Source organism: Tetranychus urticae, chromosome 2 (genome assembly GCF_039701765.1).
Source record: "Tetranychus urticae isolate SD_2017Ah chromosome 2, NJAU_TeUrti_SD_1.0, whole genome shotgun sequence".
NCBI lineage: Eukaryota > Metazoa > Arthropoda > Arachnida > Trombidiformes > Tetranychidae > Tetranychus > Tetranychus urticae.
This window is the reverse complement of record NC_142959.1, coordinates 17905882-17926528: the sequence shown is the minus strand read 5'-3', so window position 1 is coordinate 17926528 and position 20647 is coordinate 17905882. Positions and strand designations below refer to the sequence as shown.

Here is a 20647-nt window from a genome sequence, read left to right as displayed (position 1 = left end):
ACACAGCAAAAGCAAATGGTAAGGTTTTACTTTTACGGAGAAAGGCGTTACAAAATGAACATATGAGAAGAGTCGCTCTAAAACAGATTCTTTGAAAGATTTATATTCAGAGTCAAATGAATATTCCTGTAGCAGTAAAGTAAGAAAATCACAATTTGTCCCCGATCAATTCAAAAAATCATTGATTTGAAGGTTCTCTTTGATGCTTGGTTTTTTCTGGATAAAAAAGTTTATGAGTCGAGGTAAAATAAATAAAAATAATTGATGTTAATATTTATCCAGGATAAAAAGCTCCTTGGAAGTCAAATTTTTGATAACGAGCCAATTTGCTTTCTCATTTCTAACTGAAGCTGAAGTCTTGTTCAAAGGATGAATCCATTGTCTTATCCGGACTTGGTTGTCGTCGTTTTTTCAAAATTTTAGACAATTCTTCTTCAATTGCGGTTGGAATCCGGTTGGTCACTCTTGACTGTTGAAAATCTTTGGTTGTACCTTGAAGACGTTGACTTAGAGGGGTTCCCCCAGGACTCCTGGCTGTTTTCAGTTGTTTCCTCTTGCTCAGTAATTCGCCACGAGAAGGCCTAGTTTACGTATCATGGTGCATAAAATAAAATAATAGAATCAAATACATTATATTAGCATCAGATTTAATTCAACGATACCTCAGGGTTAAATAGTATATTTTCCATGAAACCAGTTTGGTACTTGGTAAAGTAAACTCACTTTTGATTAGGTGGTATTAAACTTTTCTGTAAATGCAACGTGTTGAGGGACTCGGAGGATAGCGTTCTGGGTGTCTGAAAAGGAGTCGAGTCTGGTGTCACTTTTGGAGTCCATAGAGGCGTTCTCATATTAATCATGGAAGACATATTAAACATCGGTGGTGGTGGAGGCGGAGGCGGCGGTGGAGGTGGTACTTTTATATCTTTGATAGATGGTCTGGGTTTAGGAATAGGAACAATTATATCCGATGACTGCCTACGATGTAACTGGAAGCTGAATGGAACTGGATGTTGCGACGGATCATGTTCGCTTTCAGAAGTTGATCCATCAACCTCACATGTTGAATATTTAAGCTTGGCAATCTCTTTCTCCTGAGCTTCACATTTTGCCTCTAATTTTTCAAGTCGCTCTAAAACAGATTCTTTGAAATATTTATATTCAGAGTCAAATGAATATTCCTGTAGCAGTAAAGTAAGAAAATCACAATTTGTCCCCGATCAATTCAAAAAATCAAAACATGAGAAGAAACACAAACAATGGAAATAAAGATCACCTTGTAATAAATAGATTTGACCAGAGGAAATTAATTAATAATAATAGATAAATTAAATCAAAATAAAGTTCATTACTTAAATTTGATTAATACCGACTTAATTCGGCTTTTTTTGATTGGCCATAAAGTGTGTGATATAAAAAATCGGTAAGGTCCTAGTTATGGGGACACTGGCGAGGCTTCAATAGGCATTTAAATTTTCCTCCAATCTGGTTGAATCTTGGTTTCCTGATGAGTTGATGATGTTTTTAATTTAATAATTATGATGTTAATTTCAAACACTCGAGAGGATTGATTAAATTAATTCTATGATTAACACTGCTGTGAAAATAGCCAATTTTTTCAAGATTATTATAACCTCTCCACTGGTCATAATTATTAAATTAAAAACATCACCAACTTACCAGGAAACCAAGATTCAACCAGATTGGAGGAAAATTTAAATGCCTATTGAAGCCACGCCAGTGTCCCCATAACTAGGACCTTACCAAAAAATCTTCTCATATGTTCATTTTGTAACGCCTTTCTTCGTAAAAGTAAAACCTTACCCATTATTTTATGCCTTTCATTAAATGTTGACTGTATCCTGGCTAGTTTTTTGTGCTTTAATATGATACTTGAGACTATCTAATGAATAGGATTTAGTATTTTGAATAATATCTGTCTTAATTTTGACAATTTACCGAGTTGACACTATTAATCATTTAAGACAATCTTTATGATGTTGTCTGCTTATTCAAAGTGTCATATTAATCAATAGCTAATAGATGGCAATAGTGAAACAAAATGTTTCTTTAATTTACCTCGTTTTTGTCTTGGTCATATGAAGGTGGAAATCTCTGGTGGTCAATTAATCTGACCTGTTGATCGATCTGGTCAAACCATCATGATTCGCTCATGTTTTCAGTTTTTAGTTTTCATATTAAGTGCCATCATAGCAAAACTGATACAATTTGTGTTTACAAAATTTCCTCTGGTCAAATCTATTTATTACAAGGTGATCTTTATTTCCATTGTTTGTGTTTCTTCTCATGTTTTGATTTTTTTGAATTGATTGGGGACAAATTGTGATTTTCTTACTTTACTGCTACAGGAATATTCATTTGACTCTGAATATAAATCTTTCAAAGAATCTGTTTTAGAGCGACTCTTCTCATATGTTCATTTTGTAATGCCTTTCTCCGTAAAAGTAAAAGGACCGGAGTAAAAGGCGAATATCCGGCAAATAGGCAAATACTCGGGCAAATAGGCGAATACCGGTAAAAAGGCGAATAATCAGGCAAATAGACGAATAAAATTCAAAAATAAATGATAAAATAAAATAAGGTTTGTTAGAAATGATTTGGGACTTTGTGGGTTTATAGAGACATAAAAACTGAGTCCATTCGTGAAATTAAAATTTCTTTCAGATCAACAGTTTTCGGGGAAATCGAGGTCTAAGTTGAAACTTCGATCGCCTTTTTTTCAATTATGGGTCAAAATTTTTTCATTAAACTTATTTCACTGATGTAACTTTTGATGGCCAATCATAAAATGATCTTATTTGAGAAATAAAACTATCTGTTTCTGTACAGCAGATCACTTCGATTTTCAGTCAAACCTTCTACTTTCTGTGACCGTAAGAGTTAGAGAGCTAAAACTTATTATTAATTGATAAAAATTGTTGCTGAAAATGATGAGTTGAACACTTTTTTCAATTTATCGACAGTTCTCTTGATTTTGGCCATTGGCCTTAAAGTAGAAGGTTTGACTGAAAATCGAAGTGACCTTTTTTGTGCGGCAATAATTATGAGTCTCATTGGGGATAAAAATTTGAAACTAATGTATTTTAATTCATGATTTCGTGCTTTAGCTTTACCGAAATTTGTTTACCACTATTAAAACGATTATTTTTGACTGGATTTTGGATTCGACTGCTATCAAAGTTCAGGGCTTAGCTAATGCATAAAAAGCTCCATCTATTGTGAACGGAATAAAATAAAATTAATGTAAAACAGCGCCATCTTGTTGTTCCTTTTGTAAAAGCTTAACCCACAATTTTTATGCATTAACCCAAAACTTACTTTATTATCATGATTGGAATACCATTAAAGGGCAAAAATCAGAATCTAATATAACATAAGATCGAAGTTAAGCAAAAAAATTCTGTGTTCATCTGCGTTATTGGTTGAAAATAAGTTTTAGCTTTTTGATTGATTGTAATCAATTTGATTTTCTCGGTATTTTTGGCATTCTAATATTTCGTAGTTTTGTCTTATTTATTATATTTTGGCTGTCTTCAAACCAAACCATAATTTCATTCGTTATTAAAACATTTCTGACTAACTAAAGCTTTAACTGGTTTAGTCAAATTAGGGTAAATTACCATCTTCGGTCTCTAGAATCTAAACAGTCGCAATCAACGGAAAAAAGATTGCCGGATGGTCTTTTGGTTAAATATGTAGAAACTTTAATTTATGAGAAAGAAAGAAAAGTTCATTTGTTCTTTTCAATAGTTTCTTTGATCCAATCTAAATGAGGCTCAACTCGAGTGTAAACACCAGGCTGTCTCACACATCCACAGCAGGGTAACCCATAAGATGCAACACCAACGGCAATCCAACTGTCATTTAACTTCATCATGATTGGTCCACCACTGTCGCCCTGTAAAGCGGAAATAAACTTAATTTTAATACCATAATATTTAAATATTTATGAATAGTACTCGGTACTTTTGTATTTCGAGCTTTATCTATCAGATCGGCAAAGAAACGTCAATGATTTCAATCTTCTGACAATCAATGTGAGCTAAATTTGTCCATCCCCTCTAATTGACTTTTCCCCTCAACTTTACAATCTGAAAGCCATTCTGATTGGCCAAAGAATTTAAATTTTGTTAAATTTAGTTTTCAATAGATGGCAATCTAACAACAATACAAAAGTACCAAGCACAAGACTATCGATTACTCAAGTGTATGACCTTTAATTTACAGTTTCATTAATTGTCATATTTTTTAGTATTTCTGTTTGTTTTAATTGTATTATAACATGAAATAATTTAGTTTTCTTACTTTACAAGTGTCAGTTCCACCTTCTTCGTATCCAGCACACATCAAGGAATCTGGAGTCTCATTTTGCAACCATTCAGAACATATTGCATTGGATATCAAAGGAATAACTCCTTCTTTAAGAACATACGGATTTCCAGTTGATTGAACGTCACCCCAACCAATGATGGTCAACATTGTTCCAGGCTCAACCTTAAGCATTTTGTTTGGTAAACAGATAGGTGATATCCATGATTCAACTGGTGAAATGGGTGCATTGAGTTTGACCAAAGCTAGGTCTCCTGTTTTTGTGGCTCTATCAAACTTTGGATGAGAAATGATTTTGATGAGATACCGAGTTATTTCCTTTTCATCATGAATTAAACTTCGATGTTTACCAAGCGCGATTGTATAAGCTTTAGGATCTGGGTCTGATAAGAAACAATGAGCTGCTGTTAAAACCCATTGATTGGTAATCAAAGATCCACCACAATAGTGTCCCGATGGTTCAGTTCGACGGTTTCTCAAAGATACCATCCAAGGCCATGAATTGGGTATCGCAGCGTCTCCAGCAGCAATAGCTATCAAAAAAGGATATGGAAAAGCTTCTGACTGTTGAGTTATCAAATTTGGTCTGATGCCACATGAAGTAGTACTATTGTAATGTCCATCGCTACAATTTTCCTCGTCAGTTCCATCTCGACATTCATCTATTCCATTGCATATATTTTCTTTCGGTATACACTCTTCTTCATTGGCACACCTTAGTTGATCTTCTTTACACTTGACTGGAGCTCGATTATGTTCAAAATACAATTTGAAACCTTTATATTGAGGAATCACTCCACTGGGCCTTTTGCCACTGATGAATTTAATGTGCAATTGATTACTCTGAGTCCTAAACTTTCTCCATTTGGTTCCAGTGAAAGTATCAATCAAGTCATCCTCAACCGATTGTCCATCATAAAAGGAAATTCGAGTTTCATCACTCCAATTGTCCAGATCTTGTGTTAGCATTTTCATGTTAATTACATAATTTTTTGGAGCCACCAAAGTCCAAGAGCAATCGGATCCTTCAGGATATGGATAAAGTCCATTGTCACTATATTGTGGTGAAACAATGTAACCATAAGGCTTGGTGATGATAAGTGGCCTTTGAAATGGTTTACACGCGGAAAGGTCATCTATTGTCGGAATGGCACCTAAATCAGAGAAAAGGGAAATTGATAATTATTGTGCTCATTTTACATCCGCGGTACTCAAACATTTTCATCATACTTGAATGGTATATCACAATAGCTTACTTATTAGGTAACTAATGAGTGAATCAAAGGGTAAATCACAGAATTTACGGAAGTGATAATTAGAAATGGCTGTAATGATTATGATCAAATGTTACATTTGAGTCAAACTATCCTCAAATGAACTTCACTCTTTGATGCTGATTCCTGTATTGCTCAACTTATTGCTTCAAATAGTTAAAATCATTGGTTATAATCATTGGGTAACATTCAATCGATGAAAATATTTTTCCCACCAATTCAAGAGTAGAAAAAATTTGAGCACATGGACAGACCACATGAAACTCTTGATATGTAATTTGTTGGATTACCTTCTGGTTCCGTTGAAATGGACTTGAATATTGATAGGACTAGCAACCAAATCAAATTGGACCATTGAGACATGATCGAGATAGTAAAAGTGGACTCGAAGAACCAATCCAACTGGCAATGTCAAGTAAAAAATCGTAGAAAAGTGTAAACTAATTGATCCAATGAATGAGATCAGAGAAACAGTTTCTAACAAAAGTATCTACATAAGATGAAATATACGTATTATGACGATGAATGGCAAATTTTCACCAATGGATACACGAGTTTAAACTATCACAATAGCCAATAAATTATCAAGTCACAACCATTTGTTCAATATATGCAAGCAATCGGAAGAAACGTAAATGAATGAACAAAAAAAAGGAGAGAGAAAAAAAAGAAAGCAAGATCAATGATTAAAGGATTGAGAGACACGCACAATTAATTGACAAAGGTAAGTTCCATTGTAATGAACTTGAAATAATAATGACACAAATGAATGAACATTAATCAATTTGTTTACTGTATTTTAGGAGACACATTTTTTTTTGGTTAACAGGTTTCTGTTATAAACTCACACTGGAACAATGTTTGGTGGTTTCGTTGAATTGATTATATTGATGATTGAAATCATTTGATTCACATTGGCAATGAAGATAATCAACATGAGATCTGAACATTTACACACTCAATTTAGGCATATAAGCTGACTGGATCAATGAGAGAAAACAAAAGATGACGAAAATGAAAAGTGAGCATCGCAAAGTGAATCAAACGAGGGAGTAAATGAATGAATGGAGGACAATTGATTTATCAGTTATTCTTACTGATTTGCTTTCTCTATCAATACAACAATATCATTTAAATCACACCTTAATACTGGTTAATAAGTTTTGCCTTCTGAATCTCATCCAGATTGCCATCTAACTACATTAGTAATACATTATCTAATAGCTATTTATTTGATGAGGTTAAGATTTTCGCTGATTCACTCTGACAATTTATTCTAATACAATTTATTCCATTTCTTTTGATAACAATATTTCAATATTCAATTGATGATATTTTCTCGAAATTATGATCCTGTAACCTTTGTAAAATGTTGACTACAATCAAAATGGCTCTTAGCAACAGATAAGATTATTATTTACCCTTAAAACAGTGTTTTTTTTATTTCACCAGATAATTTGGTGATTCTCGTCAGTTTGATCATTGATCATTAATCGATACAAAACAAAAAATGTAACTTTACATTACAAGTTTGTTAAAACAATTGATTTTCATGACAATTGACATAAAGTTGATTGAACTTACCTTTCATTTAAGTGTCATATTAATTCACTTTCACAGACTTTCATTGTCTGGATATTTCAATTAGCATTTGCACCCATTGTATTATAAATAACTTCAATTCATTGAATCACTTTCCTAATAAATAATTTAACGCTTAAATGATAACAATAATCAAGGACTAGGTCATTGTATTCCATATATGTACAGTCGATCATAATTTGTTTCATTTTTCATGACTTAACTTTTCCAACATTTCATCATTTAACCATTAAGCAATTATAAAAAGTGATATTTCTCTACAAAACGGAAATCTTTGACACAAAAAGTTCAACTCAGGTTCAAGCTGAACTCAAACTTGCCATCATTGTCCAAATTTAGATGAGAATCTCTGATTCTTCATCGATTTTTCCAACTTTGTCTCCATTGAGAAAAGGCTTTTTCATAAATTTATGAAATAAAAGAAATATCAAATGTTTTCTCAGATATTATTCTCAGACTTGGTTTCAATTTACCTAAATTTGTTGTTTTTATAAATTTTTAATGACGGATTTAAATATTCTTCCGACTTGATGAGTTGATGTGCCAAAATTGAAGCTCAAAACAATAGCTAGACTTGCACTATTTGTGTTTGTCAACAGTTTATGTGAAGCTGAAAAAAAAGATGAAATCTGTTTAACTTATTCGGATCTTTTCCTATTCTTGAAATTTAACCATTTTCAAAGGTTGAAAGCTTCTTTTCTGTTTACAAAAATGTTCAACACTGGGCTTAGTAAATCATTTACCATGAAAATAGAATATTTAGAACAAGAAGAAAATTGTTGACCATGACCTTGTCATCTATGTTTCTGTCCAAGAGTAACTTCTTCATTCAGAAGAGTTTCCAACAGAATCACTGTTAATCAAAGTGATGGCAAAAAAGATGCCAATAAAGTGAACATTGAAATCTCCATCTAATATAATAATCAAATGTTTAACTTAAAGAGACAATTTGTATTCTAAAAAACTCATTTTTTTCCAATAAAATGATCTTTCCATTTGTGATTGGGTTATTAGTGTTTTTGCCCAATTTCAATAGTGTCCGTTGGGGTCCTGCAAGTAACGAGACTCTTTTCCAGTCCATCCAAAGTCCGGTAAATCTGAGTAAGACAACCTTTACTCCAGCCAGACAGATTGTCAATGTCAATTTGGATAGCTTTTTAGACGGTAAAGTGCAACCTGTGCGAGCCAAAAATCAAACCTTTCAATCAATTCGTGATATAATCAATCTTGACCAAGAATATCCTGAAGACAAATATGATTACAATGATAAACCAATAACTGGAATAGACAGTGATGGCAATTTGAGTGTCAACTTCAACAAATTGTTAAACAACAGTAAACTCAATGAAATGAACGAGATTAATGGATTGATTGCAAGTTCATCAACACCTTCACCCTCAACAACCCAACAACCAAGTCAATCCCCTTTGGCTTTACCCCAAGTATCAGAGTATGGACATTATCCAAACAAGCCTTCCTTACAAGACTGTCCACGCATTCCAAGTCCTACCTTGACCCCATCTCTACCCGGTAGACCCAGATATGTGAAGATTGAATGGCGAAAAATGATTCTACCGCCAACCGCAACAAACCCAACTATAACCCAATCATCATCATCGTCACCCTCAACAACCTCCATGAGTTCAACGACAAACCCAAGTTCACATAAATTGCAACTTGTTATACCCAATGACTTTACTCCCTTTTATTATCGTAAACTGGTCGACTATGGACCTTCAACTCAACCCCATCCACCTCTAATGCCTGTCAACCATCTTCACCATTCACCATTGGCTCCACCGGTGGTAAAGAGAAACAAGAAACCGAATCAAATGAAAATCCCAAAAGTGTTTGCCAGTTTGATGAGAAGTAAAAAGAAACGTGCCAAAACGAAAAGACCCGGTTACATTTATATACCCAATACTTTACCTACGGCCGCTTATCCACCGCCTTATTATTATGGTCCCGTGGCTTTACCTGAAAGGGAACCTTGGCCTGTTGAATCGATAGTCAAGTATGCTCGAACCATCAACAACTCTAGCGATTCAACGAGGAAAACTATCAACTGAGTTTCCAATTTTGCTTTTGTCAAAACACTTTCAACTTAAGTTGCAATCAATTTCTTGTTATTAATCTTGTTAATAATCTGTTAATCAATTGGTTCAACTGAAATTGTGTTTTTTAGTTTAATTTTGTTTCTACTGCTTCATTTCAAAGCTTGCTTTTTTAAATTGACTCGATTTTTCTTACAATTAAAATAATTTCCAATGTTTGGATTACCAGTTTAATTATAACCAATTTGAATCATTTTTACATTAGAATTGATTAGGCCTTGTATTTTTAAAATTGAAAATCTTTTTCTTGTCATTAGATCTGCTTTTTACTTGGAAATCCATCAATAATTTGAACAATCAGCAATTAAGTAGCAACCTATTTTTGATTTGCTTAAGTCAAGAGTTGTATTTAAATTTGCATTATGAAAAAGGAAGACGATTCAACTTGATTTTGTTGACAGCAAAATTTGAAGGACAAAACTATTCGACTTTTTGGAAAGGAGTCAGAATGTTGAACTAACATTATTATCACCGTCAACAAACAAACAGCTTGAAATGATTAAGGGAACAGCAATCAATACATCACTAAACTAGACTAAAAGACCAATTTTTACTGGCAAAACGAAATAATAACCAGAAAACGCGAAACATTATAAAAATGGCAAAAATTCAAAGTGATGAGACAATTTGGAGTAAATGGTGAATTGCAAGAAATTTATGATTTCTAAAATCTATTCTTACAATGGCAATCAATGAAAAACATTATGCATTTGTGAAAACAATTTACAAAGTATAGTTACAGATTGTTGCTCTTTACATAATATTGAATAAAAAAATTGAGATCAACAGATTGATTACAATATTATTGGGTTAGTTGTATTAAAATAGACATAAACATAACATAAAATAAAGGCACATTATTGAGTTGATAAATTGGTTTGTACAAACTCATCTAATTTAAGTTCACATTGAAAGGTTCCATTAATTAGAGTTGCAGTGATAGTTGAGATGAAAGAATCAACAGAATGAGAAATGAGCAAGATTTACAAGATTCATTTGAATCGAGATGCTGGTGAAGATGAAAAGGATCATGTTAAATGTTAACTAGATTGGTTCGATTCTAAATTTGGTTCAAGGAAAATTTTGGAAACTCTTTTTCTCTTCTTTCTACCATCTTCCCTGCTCCTGCCATTTTCCTTCGTCTTCTCCTTCGTTTGCCTTCTTACTTTGTACTCTTTTTTTGCACCAGCAAAATGTTTCACAGTATTCGATGATTTTACTTGTTCCTCGTCAAATCATCTTGATGCAAATATCCAATTGAACGTGGATTGTCCTAATTCAAATTGATTGTGCATCTATTGATCAATATCACCCGAGTGGTTGGATAGTTTCTTGTGTAGCTTTTTTTATACTCCATTGTCCAATAATTGTGTCCATCTTGACAGTTACAATGGGATCAACATCAGTAACGTTAACGCAACCACCAACATCTACTTCCAAAATTATTGACACCAAAGAGGAGGCTTTGGCCAAGATAACAACATTTCTCAAAATTTTTTCCTTTTACAAGTTAGTTATGTTAACTCTTGTCGCCGTTTACTGTTTAATTGATGATCAGAAAATCATTGCAACTTTAGCCATTGTTTCCCTTTTCTGCCACATTCTTTATGCTAAAGGGTTACAAGAAAGATGGATTATCATTCTAAGGTTGTATCAGGTTTTTTATCTTATATTTGCCACTTTGATGACCACCTTAGTAATTATTGATACGCTTAAATTGATCCGTGGTGTTCCTGTCCGTTATATACGTTTCTTTTTCTGGGTATGCTTGGTTTTGCCAACATTGCCATCAATTTACATCATAAACCAAATGATTAATCTTCTCTATGCCATTGCTGCATCCACCAAGAATGTAATTTCAGTAGTTTCACCAAGTTGAACGTTACCATCATCATTATATTTACCATCTTAAACTTGTTGATCTATTTAATTATTATCCTTTTGTTTTAAAAGTAACAATATTAAAAAAAACTGTTCACTGTTATTGGCAACTGTGTCTTAACCTTTTTCCCTCATTTTGATTTGAAGGTTCTCTTTGATGCTTGGTTTTTTCTGGATAAAAAAGTTTATGAGTCGAGGTAAAATAAATAAAAATAATTGATGTTAATATTTATCCAGGATAAAAAGCTCCTTGGAAGTCAAATTTTTGATAACGAGCCAATTTGCTTTCTCATTTCTAACTGAAGCTGAAGTCTTGTTCAAAGGATGAATCCATTGTCTTATCCGGACTTGGTTGTCGTCGTTTTTTTAAAATTTTAGACAATTCTTCTTCAATTGCGGTTGGAATCCGGTTGGTCACTCTTGACTGTTGAAAATCTTTGGTTGTACCTTGAAGACGTTGACTTAGAGGGGTTCCCCCAGGACTCCTGGCTGTTTTCAGTTGTTTCCTCTTGCTCAGTAATTCGCCACGAGAAGGCCTAGTTTACGTATCATGGTGCATAAAATAAAATAATAGAATCAAATACATTATATTAGCATCAGATTTAATTCAACGATACCTCAGGGTTAAATAGTATATTTTCCATGAAACCAGTTTTTTCCATTTCTCGCAGGATGGTTCCGGTCAGATTTAGGCTAGTGTAACATTTAAATTCACACATACATACATAGTTGTAATTAAACTAAATAACCGAGGTACTTGGTAAAGTAAACTCACTTTTGATTAGGTGGTATTAAACTTTTCTGTAAATGCAACGTGTTGAGGGATTCGGTGGATAGCGTTCTGGGTGTCTGAAAAGGAGTCGAGTCTGGTGTCACTTTTGGAGTCCATAGAGGCGTTCTCATATTAATCATGGAAGACATATTAAACATCGGTGGTGGTGGAGGCGGAGGCGGCGGTGGAGGTGGTACTTTTATATCTTTGATAGATGGTCTGGGTTTAGGAATAGGAACAATTATATCCGATGACTGCCTTCGATGTAACTGGAAGCTGTATGGAGCTGGATTTTGAAACGGATCATGCTCGCTTTCAGAAGTTGATCCATCAACCTCACATGTTGAACATTTAAGCTTGGCAATCTCTTTCTCCTGAGCTTCACATTTTGCCTCTAATTTTTCAAGTCGCTCTAAAACAGATTCTTTGAAATATTTATATTCAGAGTCAAATGAATATTCCTGTAGCAGTAAAGTAAGAAAATCACAATTTGTCCCCGATCAATTCAAAAAATCAAAACATGAGAAGAAACACAAACAATGGAAATAAAGATCACCTTGTAATAAATAGATTTGACCAGAGGAAATTTTGTAAACACAAATTGTATCAGTTTTGCTATGATGGCACTTAATATGAAAACTAAAAACTGAAAACATGAGCGAATCATGATGGTTTGACCAGATCGATCAACAGGTCAGATTAATTGACAACCAGAGATTTCCACCTTCATATGACCAAGACAAAAACGAGGTAAATTAAAGAAACATTTTGTTTCACTATTGCCATCTATTAGTGTCAAATAGCTATTGATTTATATGACACTTTGAATAAGCAGACAACATCATAAAGATTGTCTTAAATGATTAATAGTGTCAACGCGGTAAACTGTCAAAATTAAGACAGATATTGTTCAAAATACTAAATCCTATTCATTAGATAGTCTCAAGTATCTTATTAAAGCACAAAAAACTAACCAGGATACAGTCAACATTTAATGAAAGGCATAAAATAATGTACAATGTATTGTAAAAGTTCAATTTTTCTGTCTTTTACGTTTTTTCTTTCTTTTACTGTCTATTTTATACTCTTTTTTATCAGCATTTCCCGAGTTTCAGGGTTGGTTTTAAAAATTTGTATATTTTGAGGCGACATTCAGGCCAGGACCTTTTGTTTGCGATTAACAGAAAATTGGAAGACCGGTTGAGCGCGGAGAAATTTTTGACAAAAAATTACCAAAATGGTAATGATATTATTGGATGGATATTATGGATTACCATTAGACAAATGTATTTTTTAAGGTAAATTAATTGATCAAAATTAAATGCTATTCTTTACATAAGTTGTTGGTTTTCACTTAAAGTGGTAAAATAGTTGGACATGGACTAGAAATTGGTAGGCATCTTTGTTCGGGTTAATCACTCAACTAAGTCAAAGTTATTCCATTCTGATTTACGTTGAAAATTTTGCGCTTTTCATCTGTGAGTTATCGTTTCAGGGAATGATGATTGCATTCAATTTTCGGACTTTGCATTGAAAGGTTAAAGATGTGAATGCAAGAAAGAAAGTAAGGATTGAAGGGAAGGATTGGAGGATACAAAAAGATTGGTACAATTTTACAATGAAAATGGATTAATAGGGATAATCTGTTGAATCTAACAGATAAATTTCTGCTCTTGGTTTTTCTGGTACATTCATGGTAAACCAGATTATCAGGTTAACCTTTTCTTTCCGTCAGCCTTTAAATTGCTCTCAATCCTTTCTTTGTTTGGACATTTACTCTTTTGTTTTGGCAGTCAATAAGTAGTTATCTGATGGTGACCTTTTGGAAGAACTTTATTCATTTTTGTTCATTTTGTGGTGGCCAATGAATGGGATGAAATGAGGAAGATAATTCAGTCAATTTAAGGAAAAGGAAAACAGGAGAAAGGTGAGAATGTTTCATGTCCAAATCACAACCATGACATCTGACATCTGACATTGGCATTGGTAATGAAGATGATGATTGAATCCGATTCCAATTTATAATTAACTAAATAATTTAAACAGCCGAGTATTGGAGGTCGAATGAAGAGAAAAATTCCAGGAAAAGTTACCAAATAAGAATTGTCAGGTTAATCAGATTTTCTTTTTTCAATTATTTTCGTTAAGTATTTTAACGTTTTCGGTGGTTGGATATGAAAAGTGTCTTCTCTCCAAATGATAAATGAAGCCTCATTTTTAGGAAAGTTGAATGATTGGGGAATCTTTCAAATCCAGGATATATTAATGATGATGTGATGATAATGATAATCTTAATGCCTTCAATTACATAATCAATTTAAACATTTACAGGCGATGTGTTGGTTAATGGGACATTTGCTTCGTGTGTGTAAGTCAAAAGGGTTGCTTTCGATCTTCGAGAACGGCATTTCACAATGATAACAACAAACAATACCAAAACAACAACTGCAAGAACCAACAAACTTATTGGAACAACGACATCTGAAAGAAAATAAAGCAAGAAATGAACAATTAATAATCGGATTTACGTGTAAATCAATTAAAGATAAAAATAGTTAATTGATCGGTGAAATGAAGTAAATGGCAGCTCTTTAATGTCAAGGCAAATTTCAGATAAATCATTTTATCCCGAACCTTGTCTTCGGAATGTAAAGGTAATTTTCCCCTCTCATGTGATACACTCTAAGAGGATATTTTGATTCGTTTGATATTATGATAGAAATAATCTTTTCCTAGAAATTGCACTTCGATTTGCAAGTTTTACTAAACTTGAAATTCTAATTTTCTGAATAATCCTGGACTCAACAACATTGAGGGAAAAATTTAAATCTAACAGAATCAATAACATAACTTAATCGGAAATCGAGTGATGATTGGTTTAATTAGGTTAACGGCAAACTCAACTGACAAGGTTGAATGTGATTTTCAAGTACAAAATCAATAGGAAACTTTTATTGGGTACATTGATAAAAAAATGTTTTCCAGATAATTTGTTTGTAATAGTTGAACCGATGCATCGAGATATAACTTGGAAATGTGATTTAACTATTGATTGATGTTAAATTTGGGGTGAAACTTTTACTCACTAGAAAACAAAGCTTTTGGAGTTTCACCAATTGGCTTGGAAAGTTGTTCCATTGGTGGATTTGTCCGACTGTCAAATTCCTTGTCAATCGAAGGTACAGATGAATCTGGTAATGTTTCAGGGGCGTCAATATCAGCTACTTCTGCAAGAAAATATTGAAATGATTGAGATTCGAATATTTACATTTTAAGCAACTTTGACTTGGTTAGTTGATGTTGACGATAATTAACTAATTGTTGGTCTACTTACTGACACATGAGCTGACAATTCCGTCCCAATTATTTCTAAGGCAAGTTAAAAACTTTTTCGGTTCTCTGGTATCTTTGAAGATGTAACCCTCACAACAGGTCATCGATGCTGAGGTTTCATTTTGCTCAACAATGTGACCCTTGAAAGGATCTTTTAGCTTCGGGCATCCATTAACTGAATGATATTAAAAGGATTAAAAAAGTACAATTTAATATTAATAATGAAACCAAAAGACGATTCTGATAGTTCAATTTCTCTGGTTAAAGAAAAATACTGAAAATTGAGTTTCACAAATATCAAGTTAGCCATAACAATGTCAACAAGTTTTTCATTGTTAGTCTCCTATTGCATTGAATGGACAAACTTGATTTTGGTAAAACGGTGTTTCCAGCTCTATTGATGTACCTTGATATCTGACAAGCCAACCTCTTCTTGCTCTGAACTCATTCTGTTTATAAGATAATTTAACTTCAGGTCCTTTCGATTTAATGGTTTGTAAATTATTAATGCTATCACCACATAAAGTGATCAACTTTTGATCAGCACTAATTGTCAATGAATCTGTACATTCAACAACAGCCTCTGCAAGGAAATCTTTGGGTTTAACGATTCTAGGATCGGTCAATTCAGTGTCCAAAATTTGTAGCTCAATTTTTTGACCCTCCAAGGCTGTTATGGTCCAACTGCAATCCATAATGGACGATGAATAGTCGGGATAAGTGGGCGAAGAAATGTAACCATAAGTGCGATCCAGAACGCTATTACAATAATGAGCCAAAAGATAAGCTAAAAGAAGAACGAAAAAACGAAATTAAATTTCATTCACAAATAAAAGCAATAAAAGAGCAGAAAATTCGAAATTGATTTCTGATTTAAAATGGTAAAAATGGAAAGCAATATTCATTGAATCAACCAAAGAAAAATAAATTATATAACAAATGGTTCAATTCACAATTCAAACAATTACAGAATCTAGGAAAATGGTTAAAAATGAAATTTAATTATTGTAATACAATCAATCTTTAGATTTACAATGGAAACGCTCATCGTTTTGTATGAAAAGTGAAATCATAATTTTTGTCCAACTTCAACAGATGCTGCAAATGAAATACAAAATAATAACCTGATCATTATTGCGTCTCTATTGAACTTAATAAAAGGTCAATTTGTGCGGCAGCTTTTATGCTCACACAAATTGTTGATCAATTGACTATCAACTTATTTGCAATCTTTATTCAATTTTCATATTTCGATGTAACTCAAAGTCAATGGTATTATTTGGTTGTTGATCATATGTTTAAATTGAAAAATATTGATCCTTAAACAGTATTTTAAACTGTTGATATAACTAGCTGCATATGCATAAATCAACTCCGATTATTGTCGTTTCTATTCATAGTCTATATTTGTATTGATATAAATTTCAAGTGTTACCCTCTTTAAGCTCTCCTGTGGTGTTACACCCCAAATTATGATTTGAGTGGGGTCCATTGTTGTAACCGATTGTCTGGTAACAATTGAGGCCACTTTTCGCATAACAAAGATTACTAAGTCTATGCATTTATATCGAATATTTATTGGTTATTCAATACTCTCTTCGATGAGTTAATAGGTTTTCAATGGTAAACCAATAAATAACCATAAACAAATTGTACTCCGCATTTTTTGTCCTCTCCTTTTGTCTCATTTTACTTAACAATTGAACCACTTTGGGCAACTTTTTTACCTCAAAGTGTCAACAAAGAAACACCAAAGAATAACATTTGCGTTTACAGCCCGTTTTTGAAGGACACATTTCCTCAATCGAAACAGTAACAGTTGTTGGAGTGATTAAAGTACAAGTATTATATATTAACTCTCTGGGCTTAACATTATAAAAAGGATGAAAAAATATGTTCAAGTTATTGTCAAGTTTTCAAAATAACTCATCAGAACTGTTAATTAATAGCTGACCAAATTGAAAGAGAAAGTCATTAAAGAGAAACTATTTTTAAAGACTTTAATTTCGATAGTCAATTGACGTTTTTGCCATTAAAAGACTGTTAATGAAATTGATGAAATGTTTGATGAAAAACTAAAAATACTGAAAAGAAATTTAATTAAAAGTATTCTGTAATTAACTTCTTATGTTGTTGAAAACAAATTAATCTGAACTTTAATTGCTTCGATTTCAGTGCAAAATTGTACATTAAAATTAGCAAAAAACTATGATCAAATTAAAAACTGTTGGTCAAAAACTAATAAAACTACTCTTTTATGCTGGTTAAGTAGGCAAATTTCATTGATGTTAACATCTGAGAAAGCTAGATGGTGCCATAAGCACCACCAACTGAGCTTGATAAACAAGCGCTCAATACAAATCATCTAATGTAAACTGCATTCAAAGCTTGCTATTATTTTATTTTCACCATTAATAAAATTAGCCAAACAAACTGAACTCATCATGAAATTCAATTAGCAGTGCATCGATAAAAATAAACTGGAATGGAAAATAAGAGAAACAAATGCATAAATTGACAATGAATACTAACCCAAACTAAATAAAATTGTGATTAACCCTAAATACAATTAGACTTCAGACAATCCAAGTGATTGGATATACTGCTGATATACAATAACATAGAGCTCGAAAGCGAAATCGTTAAATTGTGCAAATCTTTCCAGAATTAAACTGAATCCCCCAGATTTCTCAATTTCTGCTCTTCTCAATTAACCTTTAACTAAAATTAATCAGATAATACTTACGTGCGATACAAGAGTACTTATAAAATATGTGACCAGGTTCTGAGCATTGGCTTAAAACTTCTGAAGTAAAGTTGCATTTTCTGGTTGTTGTGCAGCTGAAAGAAAAAAGAATTGAATTTTGTGATTAAATTGGTTTATCTGAAGGTGATGAAAATGAGAGGTTTTAATGGTGATTAAGGGTTAAGGATCATGCTTTTGTAGACGGGTTCGATAATGATTGGTAATGAAAATTGAAAGCAAACTGATGATTTAAGTTCAATTGAGAGGGTGAAAATTGGGATGAACAAAGATTATAAAGATGCTACAGGAATCCATTTTTATACAGGTTGAAGGTGAGTACAAAAGACATTAAATATTTAAGATGAATGTTGAAGTTTCTCGAGTTATTGGAAAATATTTGCTCAACTCAACTTTTCTCATGATTTAAAAATGGTATAAAAAACTGGGCTTCAATTGAATTGAGTTAATAATGAAAAAAAACTGTGAGAATATTAATGTTTACAAAGTCATGTTAACCTAATTTTAAAATTCAATTTTAAGCTTTTCAATTGAAATTTATTTATTCATGTGTTCAATAAATGAACGCTTGGAAAAGATCAAACAAAATATCTGAATTTATCTGATCAATTGAAAATATGAATTTCAATTGTTAGTAAAATGAAGGTCAATTTTGATGGTAAATTAAAAGAAGATTCAACGACAATAAGAAGTTGAAAATCAATTGATTTGATTGATGTCAAACTGAAGACGAAAGCTTAATATTGAACAAACTGTACAATTGTTTAAATTTGGTCAATGAATATTCACCAATCAAAGGATTTTGGCTGCAATTCAAAAATTTGAATGACAATTGAGACGCGAAATGACAAAAGAAAACAAATGTTCAGTTAGCTGAAGCATAGATAAACATGAAACGATGAAATAATCAATGATTGAGTTAAATAAATAACTCGATTGCAATCAAAAGCCTTTCAACATTGACAAGTGTTAATCACTTAAAGTGATGGAAACAATCAAGCGTTTAAATGCAAAGGAACCCAAATTTACAAAAAAACAGGTTAACAGCCTTGATGTTGAATGTTCAACACACATGATTGGCGCAACTTGAATATTAAATTTGAAGGCAATTCTGGAAACAATTAGTGGTTATTTAACATTAACATGCAACAATTAAGAAGATTTAACTGCACAAGTTGTCCGGAAGTTAATTACATTGGCTAATTATTATAACAATCATTATGATGTTATCCTACAATAAATATGGATTTAATGGTTTCAACGTTTCTTTTCTTTCAAGTCATGATAAACATTTACTCATGTGAATCAAAGCAAATTAAAGGTAAACAATTAAGTTAAACCTTTGACCATAAATAGAAGTGCAACTTTTTAACTCATTGTTCAGTGATTATTTTAAAAAGGATGAACAATCAACAAAGTTGACTAAACAATGAGAAAGCCAATTAACAATCAACAAGAGTCTATTGATGAGTTGATTTACCAATGATGAGTTAAACAACAGTTTAAAACAAAAAGCCAGAAAAACTTTGTTCTCACAATTTCCGGATTAAAGAGTCTATTTAAAGGCACATTCAGGTTTGGGTGAAAAGATAATCGCAATTGTTGATTTAGCTAATTCATTGACACTGTTAGGTGGATTATAATATTAGCCAGTCAATCAATTTTCAAAAAACTCATCAAGCTGAGAAAGTTCATTAGGATAATGTTAACTTAACAGGCTAAAGTTATCAATGGGACAAATAAAGTTATCTTTAGTTGTTTGGTTTTTTACAGTTACACTTGTTGACGATTTTTATGATTTACGCTGGAAATTTTGAAGCTCATTTTGGGATTTAATTTTGGTTTAAAATTGAAATTTTTAATTTCCTGATATTCATCTTGAAATGGATAAATTTTCATTTTTATTTCATATTTGGTTTGAAGTGTCGATTCAATCGACTTCCTGAAGGTTTCAAAAATAGGTTGAGCTTATGAGGAATTCAGGAAAACTATAATATAATAGAAAAACTAGGAATTTAGGTTCCTAAAAAGATCATGTTCTGTGTGTAATAGTGGGAATACAAGGCATTGGAAAAGAAGGAAAAGTAATTTTGTTTAGTTTGATGTCGTTATGGTTTATTGTTGGATGATTTATAAATGCAAAAACTTGGACTTTCGAGTTGAGAGTTACAGTCTGATAGACTTTTACGAACATAAGAACTGGACTTATTTAGGCAATTTTTATTTTTAATATTGTTTTTTTATTCATAACTCGAGCCTTTAAATGAGGATTGAGTCTATTGTACTCGGTAAACAATAATTTCTGATCAGTCATGATCGGAGGTCCACTTGTTTCTTGATCTTAATTTGAAATATCAATTTCTTTATCATAATGCCATATTGGAATATTGGAAGCAGAAAAACTCAAATGACTCTAAGATAATAATTAATAGTTGATGTAGAGATGCATTCATCAAAAATAGTATCTAAAATATGCCGATATTAACGATAAAATAGATCCGGTTCAAGAAAAAGAAACAATTGAATCTGTTCGATCTTTTACGATTTCACAATCAGT

General features: G+C 32.4%; 4 protein-coding genes and 1 long non-coding RNA gene across 13 annotated transcripts in view; 1 reads left to right on the top strand and 4 right to left on the bottom strand.

The window, feature by feature from the left end:
• Nucleotides 1-248: 248 nt before the first annotated feature.
• On the bottom strand, nucleotides 249-1219 carry LOC112538483 (uncharacterized). Its single transcript, XM_025161802.2, has 2 exons — nucleotides 724-1219; nucleotides 249-581 (listed from the first exon to the last, which is right to left on the bottom strand). The coding sequence occupies exons 1-2, from the start codon at nucleotides 876-878 to the stop codon at nucleotides 341-343; spliced, it is 396 nt and encodes a 131-aa protein (XP_025017570.2). The 5' UTR covers nucleotides 879-1219; the 3' UTR covers nucleotides 249-340.
• A 2483-nt stretch (nucleotides 1220-3702) lies between these two features.
• Nucleotides 3703-7205, bottom strand: LOC107366726 (tryptase). Of its 2 annotated transcripts, none has more exons than XM_015934350.3 (4): nucleotides 6473-7205; nucleotides 5915-6026; nucleotides 4327-5504; nucleotides 3703-3919 (listed from the first exon to the last, which is right to left on the bottom strand). In XM_015934350.3, the coding sequence occupies exons 1-4, from the start codon at nucleotides 6572-6574 to the stop codon at nucleotides 3752-3754; spliced, it is 1560 nt and encodes a 519-aa protein (XP_015789836.2). In that variant the 5' UTR covers nucleotides 6575-7205; the 3' UTR covers nucleotides 3703-3751. The 2 variants fall into 2 exon arrangements, with proteins under 2 accessions (XP_015789836.2, XP_015789838.2); XM_015934352.3 differs by having other exon boundaries at nucleotides 5915-6185; nucleotides 6473-6815.
• Nucleotides 6180-6681, top strand: LOC149094049 (uncharacterized). The gene is made up of 2 exons (XR_016199358.1): nucleotides 6180-6348; nucleotides 6428-6681. It is a non-coding gene; the product is annotated as an uncharacterized LOC149094049 (long non-coding RNA).
• Nucleotides 7206-9973: 2768 nt separating the features above from the next.
• Nucleotides 9974-12715, bottom strand: LOC107366728 (uncharacterized). 8 transcript variants are annotated; one of them, XR_016199356.1, is made up of 6 exons: nucleotides 12550-12715; nucleotides 11997-12454; nucleotides 11839-11914; nucleotides 11344-11757; nucleotides 11033-11278; nucleotides 9974-10950 (listed from the first exon to the last, which is right to left on the bottom strand). XR_016199356.1 is itself a non-coding variant. In XM_015934355.3 (4 exons), exons 1-4 carry the CDS (start codon nucleotides 12658-12660, stop codon nucleotides 11611-11613), a joined length of 792 nt encoding a protein of 263 aa, XP_015789841.1. In that variant the 5' UTR covers nucleotides 12661-12715; the 3' UTR covers nucleotides 9974-11610. The 8 variants fall into 8 exon arrangements, 2 of the variants coding, with proteins under 2 accessions (XP_015789841.1, XP_015789840.1); XR_016199355.1 differs by having other exon boundaries at nucleotides 11033-11757; XR_016199354.1 differs by having other exon boundaries at nucleotides 9974-11278.
• A 252-nt stretch (nucleotides 12716-12967) lies between these two features.
• The window catches only part of LOC107366727 (uncharacterized), a 30096-nt gene continuing 22416 nt past the window's right edge, over nucleotides 12968-20647 (bottom strand). Inside the window, exons 3-7 of the mRNA XM_015934353.2 lie at nucleotides 18073-18167; nucleotides 15733-16113; nucleotides 15328-15501; nucleotides 15080-15220; nucleotides 12968-14474 (exon numbers count right to left, since the gene is read on the bottom strand). Of these exons, the coding sequence (XP_015789839.1) occupies nucleotides 14311-14474; nucleotides 15080-15220; nucleotides 15328-15501; nucleotides 15733-16113; nucleotides 18073-18167 (955 nt within the window). The 3' untranslated portion in view covers nucleotides 12968-14310. The remainder of the gene's footprint in view (nucleotides 14475-15079; nucleotides 15221-15327; nucleotides 15502-15732; nucleotides 16114-18072; nucleotides 18168-20647) is intronic.

Bases quoted from the DNA above. Each gene is read 5' to 3' on its own strand.
- LOC112538483 (XM_025161802.2), bottom strand. From the start codon at position 878: ATGTTTAATATGTCTTCCATGATTAATATGAGAACGCCTCTATGGACT. The intron at 582-723 runs GTGAGTTTACTT...TACGTAAACTAG, and splicing joins TTAATACCACCTAATCAAAA to GCCTTCTCGTGGCGAATTAC.
- LOC107366726 (XM_015934350.3), bottom strand. From the start codon at position 6,574: ATGTTCAGATCTCATGTTGATTATCTTCATTGCCAATGTGAATCAAAT. The intron at 6,027-6,472 runs GTGAGTTTATAA...TGACATTGCCAG, and splicing joins CCACCAAACATTGTTCCAGT to TTGGATTGGTTCTTCGAGTC. The intron at 5,505-5,914 runs GTAATCCAACAA...TCTCTGATTTAG, and splicing joins CATTTCAACGGAACCAGAAG to GTGCCATTCCGACAATAGAT.
- LOC107366728 (XM_015934354.3), bottom strand. From the start codon at position 12,660: ATGATTCGCTCATGTTTTCAGTTTTTAGTTTTCATATTAAGTGCCATC. The intron at 12,455-12,549 runs GTGATCTTTATT...TTACTGCTACAG, and splicing joins TCAAATCTATTTATTACAAG to GAATATTCATTTGACTCTGA. The intron at 11,758-11,996 runs GTGAGTTTACTT...TACGTAAACTAG, and splicing joins TTAATACCACCTAATCAAAA to GCCTTCTCGTGGCGAATTAC.